This window comes from Pezoporus wallicus, unplaced genomic scaffold, assembly GCF_028554395.1.
Source record: "Pezoporus wallicus isolate ANWC-B61680 ecotype Strahan unplaced genomic scaffold, APGP_CSIRO_Pwel_v1 contig_7657, whole genome shotgun sequence".
NCBI classification, from domain to species: domain Eukaryota; kingdom Metazoa; phylum Chordata; class Aves; order Psittaciformes; family Psittacidae; genus Pezoporus; species Pezoporus wallicus.
In genome coordinates this window covers 463,119-478,637 of record NW_026642120.1, presented here as the reverse complement: position 1 = coordinate 478,637, position 15,519 = coordinate 463,119, and the positions used below count along the sequence as shown (strand labels likewise).

General features: G+C 48.1%; 2 protein-coding genes across 2 annotated transcripts in view; one reads left to right on the top strand and one right to left on the bottom strand.

The window, feature by feature from the left end:
- The window catches only part of LOC130608972 (uncharacterized), a 188,803-nt gene that overhangs the window by 144,931 nt on the left and 28,353 nt on the right, over positions 1–15,519 (bottom strand). The window lies entirely within an intron of this gene.
- On the top strand, positions 4,158–9,499 carry SLITRK3 (SLIT and NTRK like family member 3). Its single transcript, XM_057427473.1, has 2 exons — positions 4,158–4,746; positions 6,401–9,499. Exon 2 carries the CDS (start codon positions 6,419–6,421, stop codon positions 9,212–9,214), a length of 2,796 nt encoding a protein of 931 aa, XP_057283456.1. The 5' UTR covers positions 4,158–4,746; positions 6,401–6,418; the 3' UTR covers positions 9,215–9,499.

Genomic DNA, 15,519 nt, shown 5'->3' with positions numbered 1-15,519 from the left:
TTTAAAATTCTTACATTTCGTCCATTTCATGTGTATTCACCAATGCTTATGCATTTCAAGTAATCTGAGCCGGTGGCGTGTCAAATACCAGGACTGTATGGAGAAAAGGATACCAGCCTTCAGTTGAGCGACCAGTAACAGGCTGAAGGTACCTTAGGGCATTCTGCAGCTCCCCTTGGCGTTGAAAGAAGAAATGATCCTTGGCCTGAGTTCTCACAGTCCAAATGTGATCCTCCAGCAGTCAACGAAACCTTTGCACTGACTTGAGGGGGACGGGACAGACCTCTGCATCAAATTTGGATCCCCCTGAAATGAATCAGAACTGTTGATACCATGACCTCTGACCAACAGAGGTCACAGTACCTAAAAGAGTATTGGCACATCATAACATAAATTTTAACACAGCTCTTCTCTTAACAGGAAGGACTGTGGGTAAATTCTACCTGATAATTTTGTTTTTCTTTCTATCTGATAAATGAACTAAGTGACAAACAGGGAAAATGAAAAGTTAAGCTTCATAAACTGCTTCACTGACTGCTAAGAGGAGAAGATTCTCTGATTTTCCCCAATCAATAGTTTCAAAAACACTAAAAATTTTCAATTTGAACAATTTATAATATACAAAACCAATAAAATTTGAAAGGTTATTGAAGAAAAGAGAAAAGAAAAAAAATATATATAAAAAAGGGGGGTATCTCAGTTTTAAATATATTTATCTGAACATACCAGACAAATGGAAGTCTCATGGGGACATAAGAGGGAACACCAGGCGAGGGATGGAATTTTAAGTCCTTGCCTTGCAAGGCTCAGATTTGAATGCAGCCCAGGCAGACTAATGGCATTACCAGACTTCTGTGTCTTGCAGCCTTTGCAGCTGTGAATGTCCCTGCCCAGGACCACTCTTTGCATGCTGGAGCGCTAGATCGCTGTATTTTCAACAGCCCAATGCTCTGGCCTTTCCTCCTAATTCAAGGATTCCCACATTTCATCGGTGAGGCCTCTGGGGACAGGGTGCCCTGCAGGGAGCCCTCTCCTAGCTGCAGACCTTGCCCTGCACCTGGGCAGGGGCACACAAGCATCTCTCCCCAGAACACCCATCAGGCAGCATTTCCAATCAAGTCCATGTGGGTTTTGAATCACAGATTAATCAGCATCACAGCTCACTTGGGCCTCTCCACTCCCTCTCCCACACTTGGGTTCCCACAAGCTCACCTGTCCCCGTGAACGGGCAGCTCATGGGGATCCCCCCTCCCTGCTGGCATGCAATGAGCTGGATATGAGTGCACAGCACAGCAGGAGCTGGCTCTGAGGGGCTTTTAGGCAGAAATGCAGCTGGAGCCCAGGCACTGACTGCATCCAAAACATTCCTGTCCTCAGATCCAGAACCTCTAAACTACTCCTTAGCTTTAACAAAAGAGCCAGGAAGCAGCTCCCATCTATAATAATTACAAGAGAGTTTCCCTTGCCCTTGCACTATTTATTGCTTTTGCCCTTACCATAGATTGCTTGAAACAGAAGCAACTATTAAAGATCAGAATATTTATTTCTGGACAGGCAGGGTGAGCTTTGGAAGAAAACTCCCTCTTTCTCTCAATCATTAACACTTCTGTTGGGAAGGGACAGGGCTGGTTTAGGCTGCAGACTAAATGAAGCACTAAATGATTGCGTTGCAACAACTGCAGCAGGGGAAATGGTCGCCTCCAGTGGAAATATAATGCTGTGATGGTACTTTCAGAAAGGTACAGTAATTGTTCAAGTATTGTTTTGTAGTTTGTCCCACAAGTGGCTTCTTTCTCCCTTACTTTCACAAGGCTGTCAGAGGTAAAAGGTGCATTTCAGTAATTACAGCTGGGGCTGGAAAGTTGCAGCCAGAAGGGCACCTGCCAGCCTTCCACCCAGATGACATGTATCTTTCCTGACTCCGCAGTTCCAGGGCAGGGGCTTGCAAGGAAAGAGCTCACTTGTTAATAATAATAATTATTATTAATAATCAAGTGATGTCCTAACCTTGGTTACATCAGTCTACCATACCCTTAGCTGGAGCTCCTGCCAATCACTCTCACACTGATCCTGTTCTCAGCAGGTTGTGTCGACAAAAGGACAAGAAGCAGGGAGGCTGTCAGCCGCTTGGGCTAGGGGAGATGAAGGGGAGTGGCCCAGGGTGATTTCTGTCTCCTGTCTGGCAGGACAAGGGGACGCAGGTCTGTCATCCCGGCCAAACCTGGGGAGAGAAGCCTCTCTGGTGAGCTGCGATCTCCTCCTCATCTCGCTGCCAAACTGCTGTGCGCATAAGGGATGCCAGCAGGAGTTGGGGGGCGACGTACCTCCTTCATCCCCGAGGACATCTCTCGGGGCTGCCTTGCGTAGCGGGGCAACGACCGGGCCGGGGGACCAGGAGCCCTGCAGCGCTGGCTGCTTTGCATTCCAGGGTCACACCCGAACCCCCCGCACAGATACCTTTCTCTCCTCCCCGCCCTAGGCCATCGGCAAAACTTGAAGAAAGGAGCCTAGGAGAAGAGGACGGGCGTTTCATTCGCGTGCATTTCGGAAAGTTGCCGGCCGGCGAAAGCGGCAATGCAAGGTCAGGGCAGGACGCGGCTGCGCCCCCCCGCCCCCGGCTCCTCGGCCCAGCAGCGGGGATGAGGGGGGTGTGCCATCTAAGACTCTCTCCCCCGAAACATAGCGCAGAGGTCGTTTCTCCTAGTTGCTGTTAAAGCTGCTGTGTGAGCTTGGTTTAAGAACAAGCTGTTACGGTTTCCCCTTTTTCCCTTCCCCCTCTTTTTTAAAAAGGGGTGTCAGGTGCGTGTTGCCTGCCGGTACCCCATGTTGCTCCCGCGTCAGAAAATGAATGATGCAGCAATTTAATTAGGAGGGAGTGGTGAGTCCATATTTCACCGGTGAAAGGGAGCTTCGGAGGCTGGGAAAGATGATACATGTCCGCGGGCGCGGAGGAAGCGCCCCTGCCAGCGGAGAGCGCCGTCCGGGCGGCCTGAGGCTGAGGGCTCCCCCAGGCTCTCTCCCCTGCACCTGCAGCTTTGCCCGTCAACTTTTGGCTGCCGAGCAGCTATTCCAGTTAAGTCTCCTCCCGTTCGATCAATCCCCCTGCTCCGCGGAGGGAGGAGAGCGGCGCGGAGCAGGGCGGTGAGTGCCGCCAGCTGCCCCAGGGCGTTACGCGGGTCCCGCAACCTCCCGGCACCCCTGAGTGTGGCGATACGCGCATCCATGTGCCGGGGACGGGTGTGCAAGGGTGTGCGCGCCTGGGGATGCGCGCACGGGTGCGCAAGGTGCAAGGACGTGTGCGGACAGCGGAGATGCAGGAGGCATCGTGGGGGCAACTCCCTGCCCTGCCAGCAGACCTCCTCTCCCGTCCGGGGATGTGACCTGCGGGGGGGGGAGAGCAGAGTCCGCAGTCCCCTCTGCTCCCTCAGCCGGACACCCCGCCGGCGCATCTCACCGGCCAACTTTCAGCCACGAACGAACCCGCGCAAGCCCCCGCTGCGCCCCCCTCCGCGGATCCACCGCCCCCCGCCGGCCGCTTCCACCCGTGTCCCCGCGCAGCACTGTTACTTGCCTCCGGCTCCTGGGGCGGGCAGATACCGGCCGGCGGCGCTGCTCTCCGCGGACGCGGCCCTTCGCCTCCTCGCACACTCCGCGGTGGAAGGATGCGAACGGTGCCGGGTCGGTTCCCCCGAGAATTTTAGCTTCGCCTGCGTGGCGGGCGGGAGATCGCTGGCTCCTGGAGAGGCTGCGAGGCTGGAGCCGCGGCTCGGCATCGGGACGGGAGGCAAGGAGAGGGAAGAGAGGACGAGGCGCCGGGGAGCAGCGGGGAGAGCCGGGCGGCCGGGCCTGGACCCCGTGGCCCCTCGCCGGAACCCACTGGGCTGCCCTCCTCCCCGAGCGGCTCAGATGGCGGTTGCAGTTACAGCATCTTTGATTTCCTTCAGACTTAGGCTTTTTTCCTCCCCCTACCTTTTTTTTTTTTTTCTTTCTTAAAGCGGGGTTTGTGTAAATTGTGACCCATCCCGGCGGCTTTTTTCTCTATGATTCTTCTTGTATTTCCCCCCCCCCCCCATCTGCTCATTTCCCACTTCCCGTCCCCTCCGCCAACCAGCCCCCTCCTTCCCCCTTAAAAAAAAAAAAAAAAAAAAAGGAAAAAAAATAAGGCAGGGAAAAAAAAAATGTACAGTCAGGGCTTCCCAAATGCGCGCCCCCGACCTGATGCCAAGCGCGCCCCCTTCATTTGTTCCCCTTCTTGAAGCTGATTTTCATGACGTGGAAAAGCCTGATCCAGGGCAACAACAGCACCGCACACACACACGCAGTCACACACACACACGCACACGCACACGCACCCGCACCCGCGGAGGCGGCGAGCAGCGTGCGGTCCTCCGCCGCGCCCCAGCCCGCCCGCTCCGCGCTGCTGGGGCCCGGGGAAGGCGGCGGCGGAGCCTGCAGCAGCCCCTCTCCTCCCTCCTCCATTGAGTGTGCCAAACAGCAGCTCTGCATCCTAAAGAAGATCATTGAGGGGCTCATTGCATTCCCGGCACGTTTCAGGCTTGCTTTTTTTTTTTTTTTTTTTTTTCCTTTTGCCTCAGCTTCAGCGGGAGTAGAGAGAGGGAGAGAGAGACAGAGAGGGAGAGACAGAGAGAAACCAGCAATCTTTAAACTCGAGCTTCTTTTTTTTTTTTTCCCCCTTCCACTCTTTTTTTGTTTGTAACGATGTGCTAAAATCTCTCCTGCAAACCGGTAAGTACAACCTTTCTGGATCCTTTTGTTTCCGCCTAGGGTTAAAGACACCCCCTCTTCCAAAAAGAAGATATAATAATCCTCTTTTTTTTATTTTTTTTTTTTTTATTATAGCCCTTGCAGAAGAGAACGAACTTAAGTAGCTAATATCTTGCAAAGGAGACAGAAAGACTTATACTGCAACATAGCTCTCATCTCTCTCTTCTTCCCAATTAGACGCTGGTTTTAATTGCAGAGGGGTATTTCTTTTTCCATGCTTTCAACCATCTCCTCTTTCCCACAGGGGAGGGTTTCATTTGCAAGTTGATCCTAAGGATTTCTGTTCTGGCATTTCTCTTCCCTTAATGTATCTTTCTGCTCTTAAGTTTGTGGATGGGGGGGCAAATTTTTCTAGTTCTTTCACGAGGAAGGAAAAAAAGACCTTTCCTATTGAAAGATTAAGACTAAAAGCAACGATAGCTATGAATAATTCTAATGGGCATTTCAGAGATTCAAGGAAGGCTGCATCACTGCCATTATTATTACCATCCTTAGCATTTCTCTGTGCCCATACATTAAAAATATCTGATGAAAGGAAGGGTGAAACCATATGTTGAAGGAGCTGCACCTCATTAGTGCAGTATTATTTTCATCTGATTAGAGAAGAATGGTGTCTTCATTCGAAAATGTATATAGTAGGATAGATAATTTATCGGCTGGTAAGTGTCAAGGTATTTTTTTCTTCCACTTTCAGCTTTTTAACTGGGTCTCTTGCTTGGTCCTGGGGGCGCAGAATACCCTAATCCAAGGCAGGCTGAGCGCTTCAATCCTAGGTGCCTCTTTAGCTGTCACTTCCCTTTAGATCTGCTGATCGCATGGGTATGTGCTTTAGAAAGATTAATCATCTCTAAATGCTTTAATCAGCTAAAATGACTAATATGTGGTATGTATTTATCTGATAATATACCAGTTGCATTAATTCATCAGAGCATCTGAAAGGGGAAGATTTTCTTTTAAATCAGTATCGTTAACCATTTACTATTTTAAAGATAAGACTGTGGGGATTTATGAAGGGAACTGTTTTGCCAGGGACATCAACAAACCTTGCTCATTCCTTTGAACTTACATTATGGAATATATTGAGTCGGGATGGAGAGAGATTTGAGGATTGAGATTCAATAACTTTGGGAGTTTACATGTATGAAAGATGTGGTGCGACACTGGAGAAACCTACCCACTTGTGTCTCCCCCCCACAGTCGATGCGGGCTGTGATGGCTACAAAGCTAAAATTGCAAATGAGTATCAAATATGTGTGGTCCGAATCCATGGTTCTATGGTGTAAAACATGTAAAGATGCAACATGCTCAGCTTGTGCGCTCAGTGTCGCTGTGTGGCTCTACATGTGCTGTCCTCTCTTTATAGGTGGCATTTACCAAAGGGGGGGGGGGGGGGGAGATAAGGGTGGCTGATATCGCGTGATTAAACCTTCTAACATCTCTTAAGTATAAATCAGGGCAAGGCTCACCCATCTGACAGCCTTAGAGTTGGTTGTGAACATCTGCTCAACAATTGCTGAACTTTCCAAGAGCCTAACATAAGTCTAGCAGGTAGGGGCTTAGGAAAAAGTGAGGCAGGACAAAAATACTGAAATCTGCATTTTTCTCCCCACTGCAGTTTTGTAAACATCAACAAATGATGAAACTTTTCACAGCAGAGACACTTCATAAAGGAAGGATGTTGTGGATAGTTCTTCTAAGCACAACTGCTCTAGCATGGACTACACCAATTCCCTTGATAGAGGACTCGGAGGAACTCGATGAGCCCTGCTTTGATCCATGTTACTGTGAAGTGAAGGAGAGCCTTTTCCATATACATTGCGACAACAAAGGATTTATAAATATTAGTCAGATAACACAGTCATGGTCAAGACCTTTTAAACTTTATTTGCAGAGGAATTCCATGAGAAAATTGTACACCAATAGTTTTCTTCACTTGAACAATGCTGTGTCTATTAACCTTGGGAACAATGCACTGCAGGACATTCAGACAGGGGCTTTTAATGGGCTCCGAGTTCTGAAGAGGTTGTATTTGCACGAAAACAAATTGGACATTTTCAGAAATGACACTTTCCTGGGTTTGGAAAGTCTGGAATATCTGCAGGCAGATTATAATGTCATTAAACGGATTGAAAGTGGGGCATTTCGAAACCTAAGTAAATTGAGGGTCCTCATCCTAAATGACAATCTTATCCCCATGCTTCCCACCAACTTATTTAAGTCTGTGTCCTTAACCCACTTGGACTTACGTGGGAACCGGCTAAAAGTCCTTTCATACCGTGGGATGTTGGACCATATTGGCAGGAGCCTGATGGAGATCCAGCTGGAGGAGAACCCATGGAACTGTACGTGCGAGATTGTGCAGCTTAAGAGCTGGCTGGAGCGCATCCCCTATACCGCCCTGGTGGGGGACATCACCTGTGAGACTCCCTTCCACTTCCATGGAAAGGACCTTCGGGAAATCAAAAGAAGTAAGCTCTGTCCCATGCTGTCTGACTCTGAGGTGGAAGCCAGCCTAGGCATCCCTCAGCTGTCGTCCAGCAAGGAGAATGCATGGCCTACGAAGCCTTCCTCCATGCTGTCTTCCTTCCATTTCACTGCTTCCTCTGTCGAGTACAAAACATCCAACAAGCAGCCCAAACCCACCAAGCAGCCCAGGGCGCCCCGGCCTCCCCCAACATCACGCAGCCTATACCCTGGGCCAAACCAGCCACCAGTGGCTGCTTACCAGACGCGGCCCCCCATCCCCATCATCTGCCCGACCGGCTGCTCTTGCAGTTTGCACATAAATGACCTGGGCCTGACAGTCAACTGCAAGGAGCGAGGGTTCCACAACATCTCCGAACTCCTGCCCAGGCCCTTGAACGCCAAGAAGCTGTACCTGAGTGGGAATTTGATTCAGAAAATCTACCGCTCTGATTTCTGGAATTTTTCCTCCCTGGATCTCTTGCACCTGGGGAACAACCGGATCTCCTACGTGCAGGATGGGGCTTTTATCAACCTGCCGAATCTCAAGAGCCTGTACCTGAATGGCAATGACATCGAGCGGCTCACCCCAGGCATGTTCCGGGGCCTGCAGAGTTTGCATTACCTGTACTTCGAGTACAACGTGATCAGGGAAATCCAGCCGGCGGCCTTCAGCCTCATGCCCAACCTGAAGCTTCTCTTCCTCAACGACAACCTGCTCCGCACCCTGCCCACTGACGCCTTCGCCGGCACTTCCCTGACCCGCCTCAACCTGCGCAACAACCACTTTTTGGCACTGCCGGTGGCTGGGGTGCTGGAGCACCTACACGCCATCGTCCAGATCGACCTGAAGCTCAACCCCTGGGACTGCACCTGCGAGCTGGTGCCGCTGAAGCAGTGGCTGGAGGCGCTCAGCTCCGTCAGCGTGGTGGGCGAGGTGCTGTGCGCCAGCCCCGAGGCCCTGGCCCGCCGCGACCTGCGCTCCCTGGAACTGGCCGCGCTCTGCCCGGCCGCCCTCCGCCCCGCCGCCGCCTCGCCCCCCGCCGCGCCGCCGCCACCCGCCGCCACCGGTGCCGCCGCCTATGAGCTGCCGCCGGCCGCCGCAGCTGTCCCTCTCTCCGTCCTCATCCTCAGCCTCCTCGTTCTCTTTTTCTCCGCCGTGCTGGTGGCCGCCGGGCTCTTCGCCTTCGTGCTGCGCCGCCGCCGGCGGAAGCTCCCGTTCCGCGGCCCGCGGGGGGAGGCGAACGACCTGGGAGGTGTGCCGCTGCGCTGCCCGCGGCTTTTCGAGGAGGGCGGCGGTGGCGGCGGCGGTGGCGGCAGCTCGGGGGTTAGGGAGTGTTCCCCGGAGAAGGCGCCCCCGGCGGGCCACGTCTACGACTACATCCCGCACCCGGTGACCCAGATGTGCAACAACCCCATCTACAAGCCGCGGGAGGAGGAGGAGGTGGCGGGCGGCGGTGGAGGGGAGGCGGCGGAGCTGCTGCGGGGCGGCGGGGAGCGGTTCACCGCCGTCGCGCAGGACCCGGGCACCAACTACCGCACCTTGCTAGAGAAGGAGCAGGAGTGGAGCCTGGCCGTCTCCAGCTCGCAGCTCAACACCATCGTTGCCGTCCACCCCCAGCACCCCGCGGGCGGCGGGCTGGCGGCGGGCGGCGGCGGGCTCGGAGCGGCGGCGGGAGGAGGCGCCCCGCGGGACCGCGACCGCCCGCCGCCCCTCGCCGTGGGCTTCGTGGACTGCCTATACGGCACCGTGCCCAAACTAAAGGAACTGCACGTCCACCCACCTGGCATGCAATACCCGGACCTCCAGCAGGACGCCAGGCTCAAAGAAACCCTCCTCTTCGCGGCCGGCAAGGGCTTCCCAGACCACCAAACTCCCACAAGCGAATACCTCGAGTTAAGGGCCAAACTCCAAACCAAGCCGGATTACCTCGAAGTCCTGGAGAAGACCACGTACCGGTTCTGACCGCCGCCCCGCCGCCCGCCCCGGCACCGCCGCAAGAGAGTCGAGGATACAGCTGTGTGCTCTTTCCCGCCAGATGTGCGCTCCGTGGGGAAGGGCCGGTCTCAGATCATTAATCGATGAAGTGCCTTCGCAGACTTTTGCCAGCAGATGTTAATCAATCATTATTTTTTATATTGAAACTGAGACTTTGACTGTGCCATGTCTAAGGTATATCATTATTATTATTAATATTATTATTATAGGGGATCTTTGTATTGATCCTCATTAAGTAAATTCTATGTGTGTGTCTTTTTTTATTTATTTATTTTTTGGTAGGATTTTGTTTTTGTTGGGTTTTGATTGGGGTTTGTTTTGGGGTTTCTTGGGAGGGGATGGGGCTTGTTTTTTAACGGTGTTTTTGATCGGTTTGGTGGTTTGGGTTTCTTTGGGGGTCTTTTGTTTGCTTTTTTTGTTTGTTTGTTTGCAGTAAACTTCCTTTATATTTTCCCTTGGAGAGGAGGGGGAGGGAAGATGGCATTTTCTGGCTTGCGTTCTTCTAGCCCATCATGGCACAGGTTCTGTATATTTATTTAAAAAAAAAATGCAAAGAAGCAAACGAGCGCAGTTTGCTGCATGCCTGGAAACTGCAAGAGGGAAGGGAGGGGAGGGTCTTGCTCGAATGTCTCACTCTTGTCTCTCTCCCTCCCTCTCACGCACACCCACCCGCACCCCCGCCGCCATCCCCCCGCCAGCTCGGCCCCGCCGCGCAGCGCAGCCCGGGCCGCGGAGGGGAGCTCCGAGGGCTGGCGGGGTACCCCCGGGGCTGAGCAGCCCGAAGGAGGGGAGCACGTGGCGCACACACCTCGGGGATGCTCAGTGACACTTCATCATGACGCCATGGTTTTTTTGGAGGACATCCGCACTTTCCTAATCAAAGCAACATGCAATTATACAGAAAACGAGTAAGAAAGAAAGAAAGAAAGAAAAAAAAGCTCCTGAGCACCTGTCACTAACGGCTTTGTAGGAAGCACTTTTAATGTTTTTCTCATACACACATGCACACGCACACACACACACACAGCGGTACAGCAATGTGCATATATTTATTCTGTAATTTCAAGTGAATATAAATTGTAAAGGTAATGTTTAATCATTGTACAGTGATGCGTCTGGTATAGCTTTCCTAATAAAATGTTTTGAAAAAAAAATGCATATATATATATATATACCTCCATGTATATATATATATAGGAATACAAAGCTTGAACTGAAACTTCAACTTCCCCAATGAGATTTTCTCCCCCATCTTAACCTTGAGAGCTTTTTTATTAATAATAGTTCAATGCACTGTGATGTTAACAGAGAAAAACCTTGTACATCTTCTTTTGCCAAGATACCACCCGAGACTTTTAAATGATGATTTGCAATCCCTATTCCCACCTTCTGCAGTACTTATGGCCTATCCCGTGTCATTTAAAAATTGGCACTAAAATTAGGACTGTGTCCTTGAGTGGCGTGGCTTGCAGGAGTGCTGGTTCTTCGGCCTGCTGGTAACAGAGGGGGCGTTCTCTGTTTTGTGGTTCGAAACATTGACGTTTCCCGGGTCACAGTCCGTGCCCATGTTACCTGTTGGATGGAGCTGGAGCGGGAGGTGAAAGTGTAGTTTAATTTTGGGAAAGAATGAAGCAGTCGGGCAAAGGGTCCCACTGGCTTCAGACACCTGGCCCTGCTCCTCGCGGCCGTTTGCTCGCTGCTGAAACCGGAGCGAGACCAATGACGATTGGATTTCCCGTCCCGGGAAGGTCACGGTTGGTGTCTTGGCCACGTTGAGATCCCGGCCCTATGCCGGGCTGCCGGCGGAGCGCAGCTCCGCGCAGCCGCCAGGTGGCGCCACAGCTCCAGCTCTGGCTGCCGCGCGGCCGGGCGGGAGAGCCGGGAGGTCCGATTGGTCCGGGCCTGGCTCCCGGACCCGGACCCGCTCTTGGTCCCCGCCGGCCTCGCCGAATGTACCCGCCGGGGCGCCTTATAGCGGGGCATGCGGGGCCGCGAAGGGGAGAGCCCTTAGCCTGGCGCCGGTGTCGGCCAGGCGCCACCCTAAAGACATTAAAATACAGATTTTTATACAGAAATATGTATCTATAAATATCATCTGTCTTAACGGAACAGTGTTAACGATCATTTATCCGGGTGAATTGTGCTTATTTTTTCCCAACTACGTTCAAAAGGTGTTGCTCCCCAGGGCTTTTGCTCTGGCTGCTGCTGGGGACTGAGGCTCTGCTTTCTTTGTGGAAGGGGCAGATGCTGCTGTAGCTCGCAGCGTAGTGTCACCTCACCCCAGCTGCCCCCCCTCCTCTTGGAAACAACTTGATTTCACCCAGCACAATGTATTTTAATGGAGATCAATCCATGCAAACTTGTTTTCACCCCAAGTATCTCTATCGATAGCTTCAGTGAGTATGCTTACTGCTGACTGTTTATCACTCTGTCTTGGAGAGGCATCTGTGAGCGACAGAAGTGATTTCCTGAGCATTGCTGGTAGCTGTTGTACTTTGAGATGGAGGGAGAGCATCAAAAGTCTGAAAATCTAGCATCAGCTCCATAATATTAGTAAAAAATATTATGCTTTTGAATTTCCCATATTCCTCTGTTGAGCTAATAGTGTTTTATTAACATTGCCTTCAGCTCTAATCCTTTGGAGTTCAGTCATTTGGGTTTTTTGTTGGGTTTTTTCTTTTTTTTAATGGATAGTAGAAGGGTATGCACATGTTGAAAGTAATAAACCTCAAAGTGCAAAGGCCAGATCCTTCTCATGATAAGCATAATTACATTGATAAGACTACATGCGAGTAATGTTTGGAACTATATAAATCAGGTTAAAGTACAACCCCTAGTGAGAGTGGTGCTGTATACATCTGGCTGTGCCATCCAAGCTCCCAGTGTTCATACTTGTATCCAAATATAGTAAAGCCAGTTGCAAATAATGTTTATATTTTAGTTAAAATGCAGAAAGGAAAGAGAATTTCAAGGTAACTATAAGTAGTAGTCTCACCTGTGAATGGTGAGGAAATCTATTTATTCAGTGGAAATAAATTTGTTTTATGAGAATGGAATTTTGTATTAAAAGCGATAATTTTTGGCTTATGTTGAGTTCTTTTTCTTTCCTTGTGTAGGAAACTTCCTTTTCCTTGTGTACTGAAATCATTTGGGGATAATGCATTCTGGAAGAGTTGACGATATTTAATTGTCATATCTAATGTGTATTATTATGTCTTCTATTTTGCTATTTCATTAGGTTGACTTGAGGCTGAGTGGGTAGTAGCATTACTTTCTACTGCAGGAAGCAAAAGTTGATTGATCCATCATCTCCGATTTGTGACAAGTGTGACTCTTTACCTCCTTCAACCTGAGTTGCTCCCAGTTACTAGGGAGTATTAATGATAATTCTGTGATCATCAACAGTATTACTAGTGGCATTAATGATATTGGGAAGGAATCAAAGTCAAGTGATCTGCATTTACATTAGAGCTGTTTGATGGGATACTATTTTAAATAAATAAATAATTTTTTAGCTTATTTCATTGTTGCACAGCAACATTGGCTTCAGCAGTTCAGCTTGTGGCGATGCTCAGAGCATAGCAGTAAATCTTTCATTATGTGTCTGTTGTATTCACTCATTGACTATATTGAAATTCTTCCTACAGGTGGAAAAGAAAAAAAGGTCAGGTAAGTCCCAGTCGTAGCCGATAACAGTTGTACACAGGGAAATAAAAAGGATAATAGCGGTGCTCAATTATCAGTGCTCTTTTGTATTTCCTACATATTGTCGTTGATGTCACCATCATGTTCTACCTGGGTTAAAAGATTTGTTTGAGATTTGGAAATTGCTTCATGGATCTCTTGACTCTATGAATAGTGAGAGAAAGATGCTAAATTTTATGCTCTGAATAATTATCTGACATCTGGAAAGTGATCCATCTCTGAATGTCTGTTGCAGCAAGCCAGGACCTATACTACTCCAGTTAGGAGAATATTACAGACAGATCATATATTACAAGATTCAGTGGGCATGAGTTAAGCTGCAGTAGCTCAAGATTTTGTCAGAGACTTTTCCAGGCAAAATCACTTTTGAGCATGTCACTGCGGCTGATTTCATTTTAAGATAGAAACATGCAGCTATGTTTGACTTGTGTTCTCTGCTGTACAATTCTACAGCAGCAGGACCTACAGGTGTCTAGAAAATCTGCAGTGTTCTAGATGTTTCTGAATCACTAATGTGAGCAAGCAGTAATTCATGAGTGTTATGCTACTTCTACTTTGTTCAGGCACCTACTTCACACAAACTGGTCACATGAATAAGACATGATGACATGATGAATCAGCTTTAGGCGTATCAGAAATGTTCACGTGAAAAAAGTGTGTAGAATTTGGCTGTAAGTTTGGAAGTTCATTGCTTAACTACATTACTCATCTGAAGAGTATGACCTCTGGCAATGATCCAGCCACTTAGGTGCAAATTCATTCCAGAATTGCACTTCATCCAGAGGCATTTGCTTTTACAGCATGGATTTATGTCACTCAGAACTCAGGCTGCTGCACACTGCGTATTCCTATTTTATGAGTTTTCCAACACCTGATTCTAAATCTGACTTCCTCAAAGCTGAGTTTCACAGTGAGTTTATATATGCGGTTTACAATACCATGCAGTTGTTTCCATGGGAGAAAATGGAGTAAATTCACCCAACTTCTTCATATTAACAGCTCTTTGTACAAAAAATACACTATTTTTCAATTCTTTGTAATGCTGATACGAGTGGAAATACATCTTTTTTCCCAATTCTTGGAAAAAGTCTGGTTAGTTTGGGCAAGTGTAGCTTTGCCCCAGTTTGAAGCCTGTTCAAGCAAGTGGAAGAAGTGGAATGTTTTTTGAACAACCTTTGTGTGGGTATGGACTGGAGGCCTAATTTATGCTCCCTTGAAGCCAATGATGAAATCCTACATTACTGTTCAGTTTTCGTCAACTGACTTGAGTGAAAAGCAAAGTCTGATCTCTGAAAATTACAACATGTATTCAGGTATTTTTTGAGACAAGTACTCCCCATTACTTTTTCAGAATAAAATAGGTAACAGTATAGAGAAAGTGTTTTTCCTATCAGTAATTTTTTTCTGATTGACCTCATTCACAAATTAAAAAGACACTCTTTAGTGCTTTTTTATTTTAAAATAAGATCATTTGCACAAAGACAAGTATGAGTGCATCTCAGCGTATTCAAAAAATGTGGAAATTGCTACCAGAGTGGTACTTAATATGTAGGTAACCAAACAGCCAACAAGATTATTAATGTAACAATTGCAAATTATTTGGAAATACTTTATTAGTATTTTTATTCAAAAGCAAGAATATTGAGACTGACAACTGTGGGGTTTTGTTGTTTTGATTTGGGTTTTTTTTCAATTTCGTTTGCTTAATGCTTATAGTTTCCTACTTTCAAAATCATTAACTTCTTTTATCATTTCTGTTCAGTTTGTTGGAACAGTTAGGGAGGTTACTGATAAAAGCATTGCATGTAGGTTATCTTTTTCTCTGTGAAAGTATTTGTAACACTCCCCTGTGCAGGCATTTTCTCTGTTAAATTGATTGATATTGTGATGGTTTTCAGAACAGTGTCAGATAGTTCATTTTTGTGGAAAAATGATGGGAGAAGGCTCAAAGGAATGGAGCCATTGGCATTGCTGTAGGAATTCCCTGTCTCACGGTCTTAGTCTCTGTAGAGTGAATGTTACATCAGTCTTTATATTTTTGAACATTAAAGATGTTTCTCTTGGGGGATTATTTTTAGACATTTTGAAGATGTATGTATATGCAATACTAAGATGTTCGGTGCCTTAAAAAGAATAGTTAATAGGAATAGAGAAGAATAGAGGGCAAAGCACAATACCCTTACAAATACAAAATATTAATAACTCAGTTGTATGTCATATACTGAATCTTTAATGTCCATTTAGTTTTTCTAACATCTTTATTTTTCTACTGGAATTTTCTAAATCTCTCAAGGATATCCTGTATATTTTATGAATTCTGAAGAATTATTTTAGGTTAGTCATGGGTCAAATGGAATTCAAATAGATACCACTAAATGTGGAGGAATATTCCTGTCCATGGCATGTAGTATGGCAATTTGGCATGCGGTTGAAGCACTGTGCCAAGAAGAGAGAGTATCTGTAGTGATGAGATTTTGCAGTAGGGCTTGAATAATTTTAAGCAGGAGTTCCTGAATTGTGATAAGTTGCTATTGGACTAGCAGAGATCTGAGGCATGCTGCTGCTTC